The sequence below is a fragment of the Chelonoidis abingdonii genome, chromosome 7 (genome assembly GCF_003597395.2).
Source record: "Chelonoidis abingdonii isolate Lonesome George chromosome 7, CheloAbing_2.0, whole genome shotgun sequence".
NCBI classification, from domain to species: domain Eukaryota; kingdom Metazoa; phylum Chordata; order Testudines; family Testudinidae; genus Chelonoidis; species Chelonoidis abingdonii.
The window spans coordinates 82,489,339-82,503,749 of NC_133775.1; the positions used below are offsets into that span (position 1 = coordinate 82,489,339).

At 50.9% G+C, this 14,411-nt stretch overlaps 1 protein-coding gene across 3 annotated transcripts in view; it reads right to left on the reverse strand.

The window, feature by feature from the left end:
- The window catches only part of TENM2 (teneurin transmembrane protein 2), an 851,854-nt gene that overhangs the window by 252,179 nt on the left and 585,264 nt on the right, over positions 1-14,411 (reverse strand). For all 3 annotated transcript variants that reach the window (XM_075068078.1, XM_075068077.1, XM_075068079.1), the window contains one exon: positions 11,194-11,432. In XM_075068078.1, the coding sequence (XP_074924179.1) occupies positions 11,194-11,432 (239 nt within the window). The remainder of the gene's footprint in view (positions 1-11,193; positions 11,433-14,411) is intronic.

Consider the following 14,411-nt stretch of genomic DNA (forward strand, 5'->3'; position numbering starts at 1 on the left):
CTTAATTGTTTCCCCTTTTTCACGAATATTCCTATTTAAACACCTGCTTCCTCCTTCTGCTTGCTGGACAACTTCATTGTGTTCATCATTCTCCAGTCAGGATAATGGTTAAGCGACCACCAACGCTTCTCTGCCATCTGACCATTTGCTTTATTCATGTGAAGTTATAAACCATTCCTCAATTCTCCAGGGTCAATGGATTGTCTAATATAAGTTCATAAATAATAAGACATGGCAGATTATAAGGTCATAAACCATCCAGTGAAGCTCTGTTTTATCTTACAGCAGCCTAAATACCAAAGATAAATATATTTAATCATCCATCATTTCCAAGTTACATCCGTGATTAAAATATTGAACTTGAAGTATATGGTTTCCCATTTGTATAATTGCTCACACAGACAGCTATTACATCTTAACTGTCAAGTTCAATAATTAACATGGTTTCAAAAAACTTTTCTTTATACAACAAGCTAAGCCTGTTGCTACTTTGAGGTTTATTACAGGAGATACATAATTATCCCTGTACTACCTATTAAGCTGCATAAAATAGTGTAAGTGAAAGTTTTTTACTCATACATAGGGACATTGCCACACCAGATCAGGTGAGTGACCTGTGGGTTGCCATACCCGCCCCCAAACAGCAGCCAGGATAAGAAAATTCAGAACAAGATGCATGAAACCCAATAAATGGATTATGAACCCAGCTGCCCTATATATGGCTGAAGAAAGTGAACCAGGCAGTTATGCTTCTATTTCTTTATACATTCACCTTTTATGGGAGTAACCTCTTCAGAAGGCCTGTGCCCATCCCGTTAATTGTGATTCTACAGGACCAAAAGTTATTCTACAGATAGAGAGACATATTCCTCTTTGGAACTCTGGTCTTCTACAAACCAGTCTGACACATAATCCCTTGATGTGCACAATCGTATCCATAGGTTGACAGTGATGTTATTTGCTCATGAGTTTGTTTAACTCATGTCAGTTTTCAAATGAAAGGAAATGTGGATTTCTCTGTTTCTGATGTAGGTCAACCCGCCCTGTGGAAGCTAAACCATCCCTTATCAAGGAGCACTTTTGTCTCTGATTTCAAGATAATTTTGCAGAGTACTCTCTCACCTGCCGCCACCTCCCCCACCACACACTTTGCAATGCACAAGACAGGACAAAATGATAGGTATTTTCAAAACTATCTCCCAGGGAGAGGGACTCACAACATCTTTTTTCAAGTGTTTTATTCCCCTACTCCCAGCGTCTGCAAATTACCTAGTTTGCAGACTACTGCAGAAACATGCCAAGTAAGACAGAAACTGCATAACCATGTGCAACATGCCTGACAAGTGCTATCTCCTATGTGTCGTAGCCCAAAGGCCTCTGGCCTAACATGGCGTCTGTATGGCCAATTGCTGGTCACCTAAAGGTCACACTAATACTGTGTGCAGCACCGTAGTGCGGTGTGCAACCTTAGAGGGCCGTGTGCAAGTTCCCGCTCTTTTACCTGGTCACCTAGGGGTTAGACTAGTGTCGTGTGCAGTTTCCTGCTCTTCTGCCTAGCAACCCAGGGGTCAGGTTAGTGCTGTGTGCATAACACCAGCGTGCCATGAGCAAAGGGGCCCAATCTGACCAATCATAATGCAGTTCAAAGGGTCGGATTAGGGTTGTGTGCAAAACCATGCTAGTGTGCTGAGTGCAGCTTCTTGCCGGCCCCAACCGCTCCTCAGTTCCTTCTACGCCCGTGTCGGTCGTTGGAACTGTGGAGCTCAGAATTATCTGTTCTCCACCTCCTAGATTCACTCGTATCCTCTGAATTTGTATATAGTTGAACTTTAAATAGTAGTTAGTAGTTAGTTTTCGTTCTTTATGTTTGTAATTAGTTAGTAGGATCGCGGGTTAGCCCGTCTCTACCCTGGCACCGGGCTCATGCCCGGGTCGCCAGGCTTCAAACGTACGTGGCCTGCCGTCTCCCAATGCCCACAGGCGACCCGCACGATTCCTGTTTGAAGTGTCTGGGCGACTCCACCTGACAGACAGATGCAAGATTTGTAGGCGTTCAAGCCCCGCACCAGGAAAGAGGAACGTTCACCTTAAACAGTTGCTGATGGAGCAGCACTCACTCCACCGTCCTCGGCACCGCCAGCGCACGGGAACAAGCGCCTCCTCGGCACCGCATCATACACCCTCAAAGAAGACACCTCGCCAGTTCCGCACCAACTCCTGGTCGGCACCGCTCGCGCTCTCCGAGAGGCAAGAAGCGTAAGCCTCCTGCGGCCACACACCAGCCCCGCAGTCAGAGCACTTGCCCACAACAGACCGCCGGCACCGACTCCTGCCGCGGCATCGAGGTCTGTTGCACCGTTGATCCGGCCTCGGACAGGCCATCGAGTCCGGTGCCTATTGCTCCCCGGCGCGTGCCGCGGTTGAGCTCATTGTGCCTCAACCCCGGAGACATTCTCAGCCGCACGAGACCTCATTGCGATGACGGAGCCTGAGCTGCCTCGACCCCGGCACCGCCGGTGCGGGTCCCACAATCTCTGGGCAAGCTGGGCTTCGTGAGACCTTCTCCCGGCACCGTGGGACTTTGTCCAGGTCGAGGTCACGCAGACGGTCCCGGTCTCACCATCGCTCCGGATCCCGCGGCGCTCGCAGTCCCGGTACTGTTCCCCTTCACGGTACCGGACATACTCGCGTACCGCTCACGGTCCCGATTGCCATCGCGGCATTACCGGCGCCGTTCAAGATCTAGCACCGTTCCTGTGCACCGTACGTCACGGAGCCGGTCTCGGCACAGGGGGTCCCAGCACCGATCGACCTCCAGGCACCGCAGGTCTCGCAGCCGATCTCGGCACGGCGGTTCCCGGCACCGGTCGATCTCCGGCACCACGCTTGGTAGTAGGTCCCGGTCGCATCACGGCACGGCGGGACTCCAAGTATCGTTCCCCGGCACCACGTGGACGTGATTCACCTGGCCATAGAGACGATCATCTCCCACTCTCGGCCCCGCCGTGGCCAACCGCCAACCATCCGTTTCCTCCCATGGCGATCGGCGTCTTATGGGATTCGGATGCTCAAGGCCCTCAGCAGTGCCCTTTTGGACTCCGTGGGCATACCACCAGAGCCAGGGCGTCACCAGCCACCGCCTCGCTCAGTTCCCTCTGACCGAAGGCACCTGAGTCCACAGTGAGCAGGCCACCTGCGGACACTATGGAACGGGACGCGCCTCACCCTGACCAAGCCGTGGATGCCCCACCGGACCAAGAGTCTCTTCAGACCCTTGGTCCCGGAGTCTCGTCCTCTTCTTCCCGGACGAGGCTGTGGCAGAACATCCACATCAGGGCCACCGCCTATTGACCTCAGGGCTCACCAGGATCTTCTACGACGGGTTGCTTTGAACATAAACCTACCAGTAGAGGAAGTCCCGAGGTGGATGACCCGGTGGTCACTATCTCTCGGCAGAGGCCCCAACCCGTGTAGCGCTCCCCTTCATTCGTACCATCCAGGCACGAGCCGATACAATCTGGCAGACCCCGGTGCAGCTAGATGGACCCTAATGGGAAGAGAGGGCTAGGCCCTGGCCCTTGAGATAGAGCAAGTAGTCCAGGACTACAGAGACTGGAACGGCAGTAGGGACCATGGAACTCCGTGCACACCAGAATGAGAATCGCTTCCACTTTTGCGAGATCTAAGTGGCCCATCGTAGAGGGTTTCCTGCTACCTAAAAGGACTTGTTGGACCTCAGCGGAGCACTGGCGCTCAGACTCATTCAACCAGGACAGGAGCCACGCCATCAGGTGTAGGGACGGGAGGTCTGGGTGACGAAGCCTGCCGAAGTCCTGTGTTATAAGGTCCGGTAGAGAGGTAGTGATATTGGAGGTGCCAGGGACAGGTCGAGCAGCTGGTGTACCAATACTGTCTCGGCCATGCCGGAGCGATCAGGATCAAGCTTGGCTTTGTCCCTGCGTAGCTTGAGCAGGACCCTGTGGACTAACGGGAACGGTGAAACGCATACAGGAGACCTCTCGTCCATGGAATGAGAAAGGCATCCGAGAGGAGCCGGGAGCGGCCCTGCAGGGAGCAGAACATCTGACACTTCCTGTTCTCCTTGGAGGCGATAGGTCTATCTGGGGAAAGCCCCACTTCGGAAAACAGAAACAGAAAACAGGATGTCCGGACGGATGGACCATTCGTGTGTCAGGAACGATCGGCTCAGGCGGTCGCTAGAGTATTCGGACCCCCGGGAGGAGGAGGCTATCAAGTCGATCGACTGGGCTATACAAAAGTCCCACAGTTTCAGAGCCTCTTGGCAAAGGGAGAAGATCGTGTTCCTCCTTGCTTGTTTATATAATACATGGCCGTTGTGTTGTCCGTGAAAATGGCACCCCCCCCCCCCCCCCCCCCCCCCCCCCCCCCCCCCCCCCCCCCCCCCCCCCCCCCCCCCCCCCCCCCCCCCCCCCCCCCCCCCCCCCCCCCCCCCCCCCCCCCCCCCCCCCCCCCCCCCCCCCCCCCCCCCCCCCCCCCCCCCCCCCCCCCCCCCCCCCCCCCCCCCCCCCCCCCCCCCCCCCCCCCCCCCCCCCCCCCCCCCCCCCCCCCCCCCCCCCCCCCCCCCCCCCCCCCCCCCCCCCCCCCCCCCCCCCCCCCCCCCCCCCCCCCCCCCCCCCCCCCCCCCCCCCCCCCCCCCCCCCCCCCCCCCCTCCCCCCCCCCCCCCCCCCCCCCCCCCCCCCCCCCCCCCCACAACGGCCCTGTAGCTGCTCGCGAAATGCCTGGCATGCCAAGCGGACCACCCTTAGCTCGCAGGACATTGATGTGGAGTTGGAGTTCTGGCAAGGACCAATGACCTTGGGTCTGCAGATGGCCGACGGTGCGCGCCCCACCCCAGAGAGGAAGCATCCGTCGTCAGGGATAGCGAGGGTTGAGGCAGATGAAACGGCCGACCGCGCACACTAGGGCGGGGTCCAGCCACCAGTTGAGGGAGCCCAATATGTGAGTGGTACTGAAACTATCATGTCCAGGGCATCCCTGTGTGGCCGAAAGACTGAGGCGAGCCAGAGTTGCAGAGGGCGCATGCATAGTTCGCCCTCGCGTGCTTCGTCACAGAGGTGCACGCAGCCATGTGACCGAGGAGGCCGAGGACGGTGCGGGCACTGGTAGTGGGGGAGGCATGGAGCCCCTGAACGAGAGAAACTATCGCTCTGAACCGTTGAGGAGCAGGGTGGCTGTTGCTCGATTCGAGTCCAGCCAGTGCTCCTATAAATTCTATTTCCTGCGTTGGGAGCAGGATGGATTTGTCGAGATTGATGATCAATCCTAGACGAGAGAACAGATCTTTGATGAACTGTACATGCCCCGGTTACCTAGGCCTCGGAAGCCCCTCGAATCAGCCAGTTCCGTTGGGGTAGGGAAAGACATGAATGTGACGACGACGGAGGTAGGCCGCGACTACTGCCATACACTTTGGTAAAAACTCGAGGGGCCGAGGACAGGCCGAAGGGCAGAACTGCAAACTGGTAGTGACGATGGTTCACTACGAAACGAAGAAACCTCCTGTGCGGTGGGTAGATCGCGATATGAAAATATGCGTCCCTCATGTCGACAGCAGCGCGTACCAATCTCCCGGATCGAGGAAGGAATGATGTTTTCCCAGGCAACTGAGTGGCAGAACTTCCTGATATGCTTGTTCAGAGCTCGCAGGTCTAAGATGGGGCGGAGGCCGCCTTTCGCCTTGGGAATCAGGAAAGTACCTGGAATAGAACCCTCTGCCTCTCATGGAATGCCTCTGGAACCTGAGGACCCTCTATGGCTCCCAATGCGAGGAGCTTTGAAAACTTCCTGTGAGGAGGAGTTGCTCGTGAGAGAGGGTCCCTGAAGAGGGATGAGGAGGGAGGGTGGGAAGGCGGGGTCGAAACAAACTGAAGACAGTAGCCACCTTCCACCGTGCTGAGGACCCAGCGGTCTGATGTTAGCTGGGACCAGGCAGGAAGAAAGCGGCGAGGCGGTTGGAAAACTGAGCGGGATCCTGGAGGAAATCGGTACGGTGCTTTGAGCGCACCTTCAAAAGCTAGGTTTCGGTCCCGCTGGTGGTTGGCGGACCGGAGTTGTTACCCCCTTGAGGGCCAGACTGGCGTCTACGAGAGGTCCTGCCTCTGCGCCTGGAGAAGTCCTGTCTCGGTGAGGTGGGGGGTAGAACCGTCGGGCTGCGGGACGGAAGGGCCGTCTTTGAGTCTGCGGCGTGTGCATCCCCAGCGAGCGCATTATCACGCGATTGTCTTTAAGACTTTGGAGGCGAGGGTCTGTCTTCTGAGAGAAGAGACCCTGGCCGTCAAAGGGGAGGTCCTGTATCGTGTACTGGACCTCCGGCGGTAAGCCGGACGCTTGCAGCCACGAATGCGCCTCATAGAGACCCCTGATGCAAGAGTTCTAGCTGCGGAGTCTGCTGCATCTAAAGAGGCCTGAAGGAGGTCCGCGCCACCTTTTTACCCTCCTGCAGGAGCGCCGAGAACTCTTGGTGGGAGTCCTGTGGAGAAGGTCAGTAAATTTTCCCACTGCCCCCAAGCGTTAAAACTGTAACGGCTCAGTAGGGCCTGTGATTGGCGACGCTGAGCTGGAGGCCTCCAGCAGAGTAAATCTTCCTGCCCAGGAGGTCCATGCGCCTTGCCTCTCTAGACTTGGGCGCAGGGGCTTGTTGAACATGCTGCTCTTCGCTCGTTGACTGATTGGACCACCAACGAGCAAGGCGAGGGTGAACATACAGGTATTCGTACCCTGTGGACGGGACCATGTATTTGCGCTCAACCCCTTTTGCCGTGGCGGCACCGAAGCCGGGGGTCTGCCAGATTGTATCGGCTCGTGCCTGGATGGTAACGAATGAAGGGGAGCGCTACACGGGTTGGGGCCTCTGCCGAGAGGATAGTGACCACCGGGTCATCCACCTCGGGGACTTCCTCTACTGGTAGTTTATGTTCAAAGCAACCCGTCGTAGAAGATCCTGGTGAGCCCTGAGGTCAATAGGCGGTGGCCCTGATGTGGATGTTCCTGCCACAGCCTCGTCCGGGAAGAAGAGGACGAGACTCCCGGGACCAAAGGGTCTTGAAGAGACTCTTGGTCCGGTGGGGCATCCACGCTTGGTCAGGGTGAGGCGCGTCCCGTTCCATAGTGTCCGCAGGTGGCCTGCTCACTGTGGACTCAGGTGCCTTCGGTCAGAGGGAACTGAGCGAGGCGGTGGCTGGTGACGCCCCTGGCTCTGGTGGTATGCCCACGGGAGTCCAAAAGGGCCACTGCTGAGGGCCTTGAGCATCCGAATCCCCATAAGACGCCGAGTCGCCATGGGAGGAAACGGATGGTTGGCGGGTTGGCCACGGCGGGGCCGAGAGTGGGAGATGATCGTCTCTATGGCCAGGTGAATCACGTCCACGTGGTGCCGGGGAACGATACTTGGAGTCCCGCCGGTGCCGTGAATGCGACCGGGACCTACTACCAGCGTGGTGCCGGAGATCGACCGGTGCCGGGAACCGCCGTGCCGTGGCCGATCGGCTGCGAGACCTGCGGTGCCTGGAGGTCGATCGGTGCTGGGACCCCCGTGCCGAGACCGGGCTCCGTGACGTACGGTGCAGGAACGGTGCCTAGATCTAGAACGGCGCCGGTAATGCCGCGATGGCAATCGGGACCGTGAGCGGTACCGCGAGTATGTCCGGTACCGTGAAGGGGAACAGTACCGGGACTGCGAGCGGCCGCGGGATCCGGAGCGATGGTGAGACCGGGACCGTCTGCGTGACCTCGACCTGGAACAAAGTCCCACGGTGCCGGGAGAAGGTCTCACGAGAGCCAGCTTGCCCAGAGATTGTGGGACCCGCACCGGCGGTGCCGGGGGTCGAGGCAGCTCAGGCTCCGTCATCGCAATGAGGTCTCGTGCGGCTGAGAATGTCTCCGGGGTTGAAGGCACAATGAGCTCAACCGCGGCACGCGCCGGGGAGCCAATAGGCACCGGACTCGATGGCCTGTCCGAGGCCCGAATCAACGGTGCAACAGACCTCGATGCCGCGGCAGGAGTCGGTGCCGGGCGGTCTGTTGTGGGCAAGTGCTCTGACTGCGGGGGCTGGTGTAGTGGCCGCAGGAGGCTTACGCTTCTTGCCTCTCGGAGAGCGCGAGCGGTGCCGACCAGGAGTTGGTGCCGGAGACTGGCGAGGTGTCTTCTTTGAGGGTGTATGATGCGGTGCCGAGGAGGCGCTTGTTCCCGGTGCGCTGGCGGTGCCGAGGACGGTGGAGTGAGTGCTGCCTCCATCAGCAACTGTTTAAGGTGAACGTTCCTCTCTTTCCTGGTGCGGGGCTTGAACGCCTTACAAATCTTGCATCTGTCTGTCAGGTGGGAGTCGCCCAGACACTTCAGACAGAATCGTGCGGGTCGCCTGTGGGCATTGGGAGACGGCAGGCCACGTACGGTTTGAAGCCTGGCGACCCGGGCATGAGCCCGGTGCCAGGGTAGAGGACGGGCTAACCCGCGATCCCTACTAACTAATTACAAAACTAAAGAACAAAAACTAACTACTAACTACTATTTAAAGTTCAACTATATACAAATTCAAGAGGATACGAGTGAATGCTAGGAGGTGGTGAGAACAGATAATCTGAGCTCCACAGTTCCAACGACCGACACGGGCGGTAAAGAAGGAACTGAGGAGCGGTTGCCGGCAGGGGTATATATCAGGCGCCATGGCGGCGCCACTCCAGGGGGCGCCCTGCCGGCCCACCGAGTGTTGCTAGGGTAAAAGTCTCCGACGAACGTGCACGCGGCGCGCGCACACCTACTGGAATGGATATGAGCAAGCACTCGAAGAAGAATAGCTTGTTTCTGTTAGTTGGTAAAAGTGCTCCTCCCCAGCCCAAGTTGTGATTTTTCTCCCTGTTAATAAACGGCCACGCGGTGTTTTGAAGTTTCCAGCTTGTCTGGTCTTGGTTTTTCCTCACTTGATCAAAGGAACTTCACCGAACCCGCATTCGGGGTCGGACACTATGGAGCATGATCTTTCTGTTGGACTGAACTGCTAGAATGATGCCATATAGTCAAAGGAAGCTATAGAGTTTGCACAGATTGCCATAAAAATGATTGCATTGCTGAAGGGGGTTGGAAAGCCCAGTAAGTTATGAAATTGTCTTAATGATACTAACGTTTGTAAGATGACAACTGCAGACAATTGCATTAGGGGACAAACCAATTAAAAGTAAAATGAGTAAAATCAGGAGAGCCCCCAAAAGCTCAAGGAATGTATTTGAAGAACTGGTTAAGACTGCATGAAGGGATATAATATAGGGAGGTCAGCAACACAGATCATGACACAATGAGAGAAAAGCAAAAGTGAAAAAGACCTTTTATGTATGCTGGTTGTGTCTAAGAAGCACCCATGAATTTGTGGATAATAGGGAAGGGAAAGGACCACCTAGTATTCAGCCACACTCAGCATGGCTAACTGCAACTGCTGGCAGCCTGCATATTGACAGAAATTTGTCTTTTCCTTTAAGTGCAATGAGGCTTTAGGCATTGTTTGAATGGCAACTCAGAAAGCCTTCCAGTGTGTACATGTATATCCTGTATAACACAGTTCTCTCAGAATATGCTCCAGTCAGTTGATAGCACATCACAAAAGTGCTAGCCTCATTTGGAGGAATGGAAAAGGTGCATACCTGCCTGATAAGGTAACACCATACATCAAATACTTTAAATCAGAATGTAGTATCACAGCAATGAAAAGCAAAGAAAGCCTATTGCCTAAGCCCCCTGATGTATGACAGCTGATCAGAACTCTAAGATGATATGTTTCTAAATTTTGGAAAAAAGTATTTGTATCTTTCATAAGCAAACAAATTTGTGAAGGGATTATAACAGCCTTACAGTTGTTGAGTTTTGAACTGGCATGACAACAAACTTGGGGTGTACAAACCCCACAATGGGCAACACAAGGTTAATGATGAACCTGCTCTGCCCTTCCGGCAGGAAATGCCAGAATTGGAAGGAGAAACCCAGCTTAGTTGGTGGAAGACCAGTGAGACGAGCATATCTCCAGTCCTTAGCTCCTAGGTAAAGGTCTAGCTAAAGGCAAGGAATCCTCAAGTGACTGTCACCTGGTGATCCCTCCCTGAAGGAAGGGAGAATCTGTTGTGGACTCACCTATGATGGACACTAGCCTGTGAGCCTACTTGGGGCCCACTCCTTTATAGAAGCCCTCTGAGAGAAGCAGGGCCGGCTCCAGACATCAGCTTATCAAGTAGGTGCTTGGGGCAGCAACTCCGGAGAGGGGCGACACTTTCACGTATTTGGTGGCAATTTGGCGGATGGTCCCTGTCATAAACAGATAGCTAAGGGTTAATGTTTCTTTACCTGTAAAGGGTTAACAAAGGGAACCAAACACCTGACCAGAGGACCAATCAGGAAACTGGATTTTTCAAAGTCAGGGAGGGAATTTTTGGACTCTGGGTCTTTTGTTTGTCTCTCAGCTATGAGAAGGTTCTTTCTATCGTCTTATCTTCTGTTTCCAACTTGTAAGTACAGGTTGAAAAACAATATAGGCTTTTATGTTGTTTTGGGTGTATTTACATGTGTGTAACTTGCTGGAATGTTTCAATTGGATATCTTTTTGATCAAAGACTGTTTATTCATATTTTCTTATAAGCAATAGCCTGTATTTGTCATTGATGCAGAGTTTATATTCTTATGTTTTGTCTTTCTTTTTTTATTTACAGGTAAAGAAACATTACCCTTAGCTATCTGTTTATGACAGTCCTCATTCCCGCGGAACGAAGGACTCCACTGAATTGCCGCAGATCGTGATCGCTGGCTTTTTTTTTTTTTTTTTGGCTGCTTCGGGTAGCCAAACCCCTGGAGCCGGCCCTAGAGGGAAGAGAAATTTTACGCCACCTGTGGGATATTTCATTCATGAAAATTCACTTCACTTGTGTTTACTGACAAACTCCAGAAGGGGTGGACTAACCTGGGGCTCGGACTGAGGGCTGAGCCTCTTGATCCTGGACTAATGCGCTGAAACACCCAAACACAGCAGAGCCTTGGTAAGTGCTGAAGTGCAACCCAGGGGACGCCCAGGCATAGGAATCCTGGGGACTCGGCTCAGGAAAATGCAACATGATTTGGCAACAGGAAACAGAACTTCTTACTAGCTTGTGTGGGATACAGTGAAAAATGCACTCACCGATGAAGTAGGCCAGCAGGATGGCAAGCAGAACTGCAGCAGCAATAGCTGATAAAGCAGCACATTTCCAGCTACAATACTTGGAGGGCTTTTTCAGCTTGAACGCATTTCTGGAGAATGTATTTCGAGGCAACAGTCTGGGAGGTGGTGTGTAAACTGTTCCTGAGGTCAAAGGGTATCCAGGGGAAGAGCTACTGAACAGAGGGGTGGTTCCAGAAGATGTCTTAAACAAGAAATGCCTGAAATGCAAGAAAAGCGACACAGTTAAAAAGGTGCAATACTACAATTAGAAAGAGTATCTCCTCTCTCTGTCTTCCTTCATTCTGTCTGGAATCTCCTTGCTGACCTGGTTCACAATGTTGCCATCATCTTGCCCTGCAAGTCACTCCTTGCAACAGTACTTCCAGGAAGCCTACAAACACTTGTTCCACCCTATCTGCTTAAAGAAGTGTTAACAAAATTGACAACAGAAAATGATAAAATAATCCAAGTACAAATTCTGGAACTAACATGGTGTGTTTTAAGCTTCCTCATTAAATCACTTTTCTTTCTGTATCCCATCCTCCATCTCCATGTTGTCTACTTCAGCTGTAAGCTATTCGGGGCATAGGACTGGGCCGTAAATTTTAGGCTGTCTTAACTCCACTGACTTCAGTGATGCTACTGCTGATTTACACTGGGATGACAAAATAGAATCAAATCCCCCGTGGTCTCATTGTCTGTAATTTGCCTAGCACACTTTTGGCATTGCATGAAGTCAGTGATAAATAAACAGTAAGAATATCATCTACAATTCTTCCACTTTATATAAAAATAAAGACTACATGCAAATAATCAGTAACTCCTACAGAGAAAAGAGGAATAAAAACACAGCTATTTTAAATTCTTCCTCTCCCCTCCACTTTTAATTTAAAAATAAAACAACCCAATTATTATGATAATGAAAGAGGCCAGCCTGGCAGCTCTGGACACTGAATCCATTCAGTTATTTATGTAACAGGTAGAGAGCATGGGCAACAATTGTGCAACCCTATCACAAACTGTCTGACTGCTGTGCCTTGAAAACTACCTCTAGGGGGTCAGAGGTTAGTTCAAGCTCCTTTCAGTCCTTGGGCTCCTTGCTGAGTGTGCCAATATACGTGCTAATTAGTTGCTTATGTGGGGGTGCTTCTGGGTCTAGGCATGCATCCACTATAACCTGGAATGAGTTCACCAATTCATTTCGCATAAGCCACTGAATAGTAACATTTCTAAATTTAAAAGCAGTTATTTTTATTTGTACTATCCCTGTCTGTTGCAACAAATCCCAACAACTGCAAGAGGGAGGGAGAATTTTATATAAAAAAAATTAAGGACATCTGAAAATCTGGGATTATTACCAACTTTTTAATGCCACAGAAGGTTATACTTTAAAGTATAAGATAAATAAAACATAGCTCCACTTTTGCAAGGATGATCTCTTAATTCATCCCTTAATTTAGCTGCAACCGGACATGGTGTTAGTTTAGACCCCCAGCCTGACCAATTATGTGCCTTCTGATATCACCTGAGATGGCACTGTCAAGCAGTGGCATCTGTTCAGCCATAATTCTCAGATCTGGAAGAGATATCACTACACATTCCTATTAGCTTGAATTTAAGGCATGCAACCAGATCCAAAACCTACAATACCTGCGTGTTTATTAGTTTAACTAAATCCCTATCTTTCCTAATAAACATCCTTTCTTCTCTTGCTGGTTTAGGTGGCTTTCCTGTGGAACCTACAGTCCAACTACAGCAGAGTAGAGCTTGAAAAGCATTCTAAGTCTGTATGAGAGACACCTGCTAGAGTTACAACTACCAAGGAAAGAGAAAGAAAATAACGGGCATGAATTCTGCAAAGTCCTGAGTGCCTCTTGCAATCAAAATGTGTTGAGGGCGCTGAACAATTTGTAAAATTAGGCCCATAGTCTTTCCTAATATTAGGTCTTATTTCAGATGTAAGAAATAAGCTAACGATCTTAAGAAACAAACAAGTAGGTCACCATCAAATCACTTATTATGAGCTTTAAAATCAGTATTTAGTCACCGTTTATTATAACAATGGTTTGGAAATCTGAAACCAAAATCTATTTCCCAAGTACATTTTTCCCTATCATCACTCACAGGCACACTCATTTATCATTACATGATTTTTTACAGAACACTGAAGCATTTGTTTCTAAATAAAACCCAATATATAATGAGGTGTCTGGATTTTGCAAATAATCATACGAAAATAAAAGGTAGACCATGCTGCGGCTCTGCCAACTCTGACAGTCTCAATTTAATACTACATATTGGAATTTTAGGATGGTCCCTGAAAATATGCCTTGCTTACACCATCTGATGAACTTGAATCAGTTATTCTTGTTCACTGTTTATTTTTTAAAGAACCCAAAGGATCATCTAGCATGTTACCATTAAATGCAAAATACAGCCCTGATGGAAGTGGACACAATGGCTGTCAATTTCAGAAAGAGGTGCATCCACTCACTTCAGTATTAGTATTTACTTATATAATAAAAATCCTTGAAAAGCTCCACAGAAAAATCTACATAATCAGCAGTTGGTTTTGAAACCTTAGTATCTCAGACATTTTCACTTAAAAAAAAAAAAGTCCCTATCCTGGGCTGTTTGTAAAACAATACCTAAAGAAACAGTATCATTACAACCAATTATTTAATGGAGAGTTGTTCTCTAATTAATTTTACTGTCAAATGACATTGCCATTCTTTACTGCTTGTAGCTAATATTGCAGGGGTGAGATTGGTTAAGTGTTAGAAACATTACAAACCCTTGTTTTCCACATTTTTATAAGTGGACTATGAAAATGTGCTCATGCAGAAGCTGCGATTAAAAGGTTTCAGCCCCAATGTGACCTACCCTTTCAAATTAAAACCAAATCTTTCAGACTATATTCTACGTAAAATGTTGCAAGAAATAACAGGGAATGGTTACAGATACTTTTTACTGTCATAACAAGACCAACTTTCATTAATTAAAATGAAAATTGCTGTGTGGCGGGTGTGGGGGTGAAATAGGACTGGCTGAGTTACACCTCAGCTCTTGAGATATCAATTTCTCTTGTTTGAGTGACAGGTTGATCACTCATAAGCTCTTCCATTAGCCTCACCCCCAACTCCCCCAAATCCTCATTATACCAGCACCCCTTTCCAGTTTCAAGCCTAAGGAGTTTA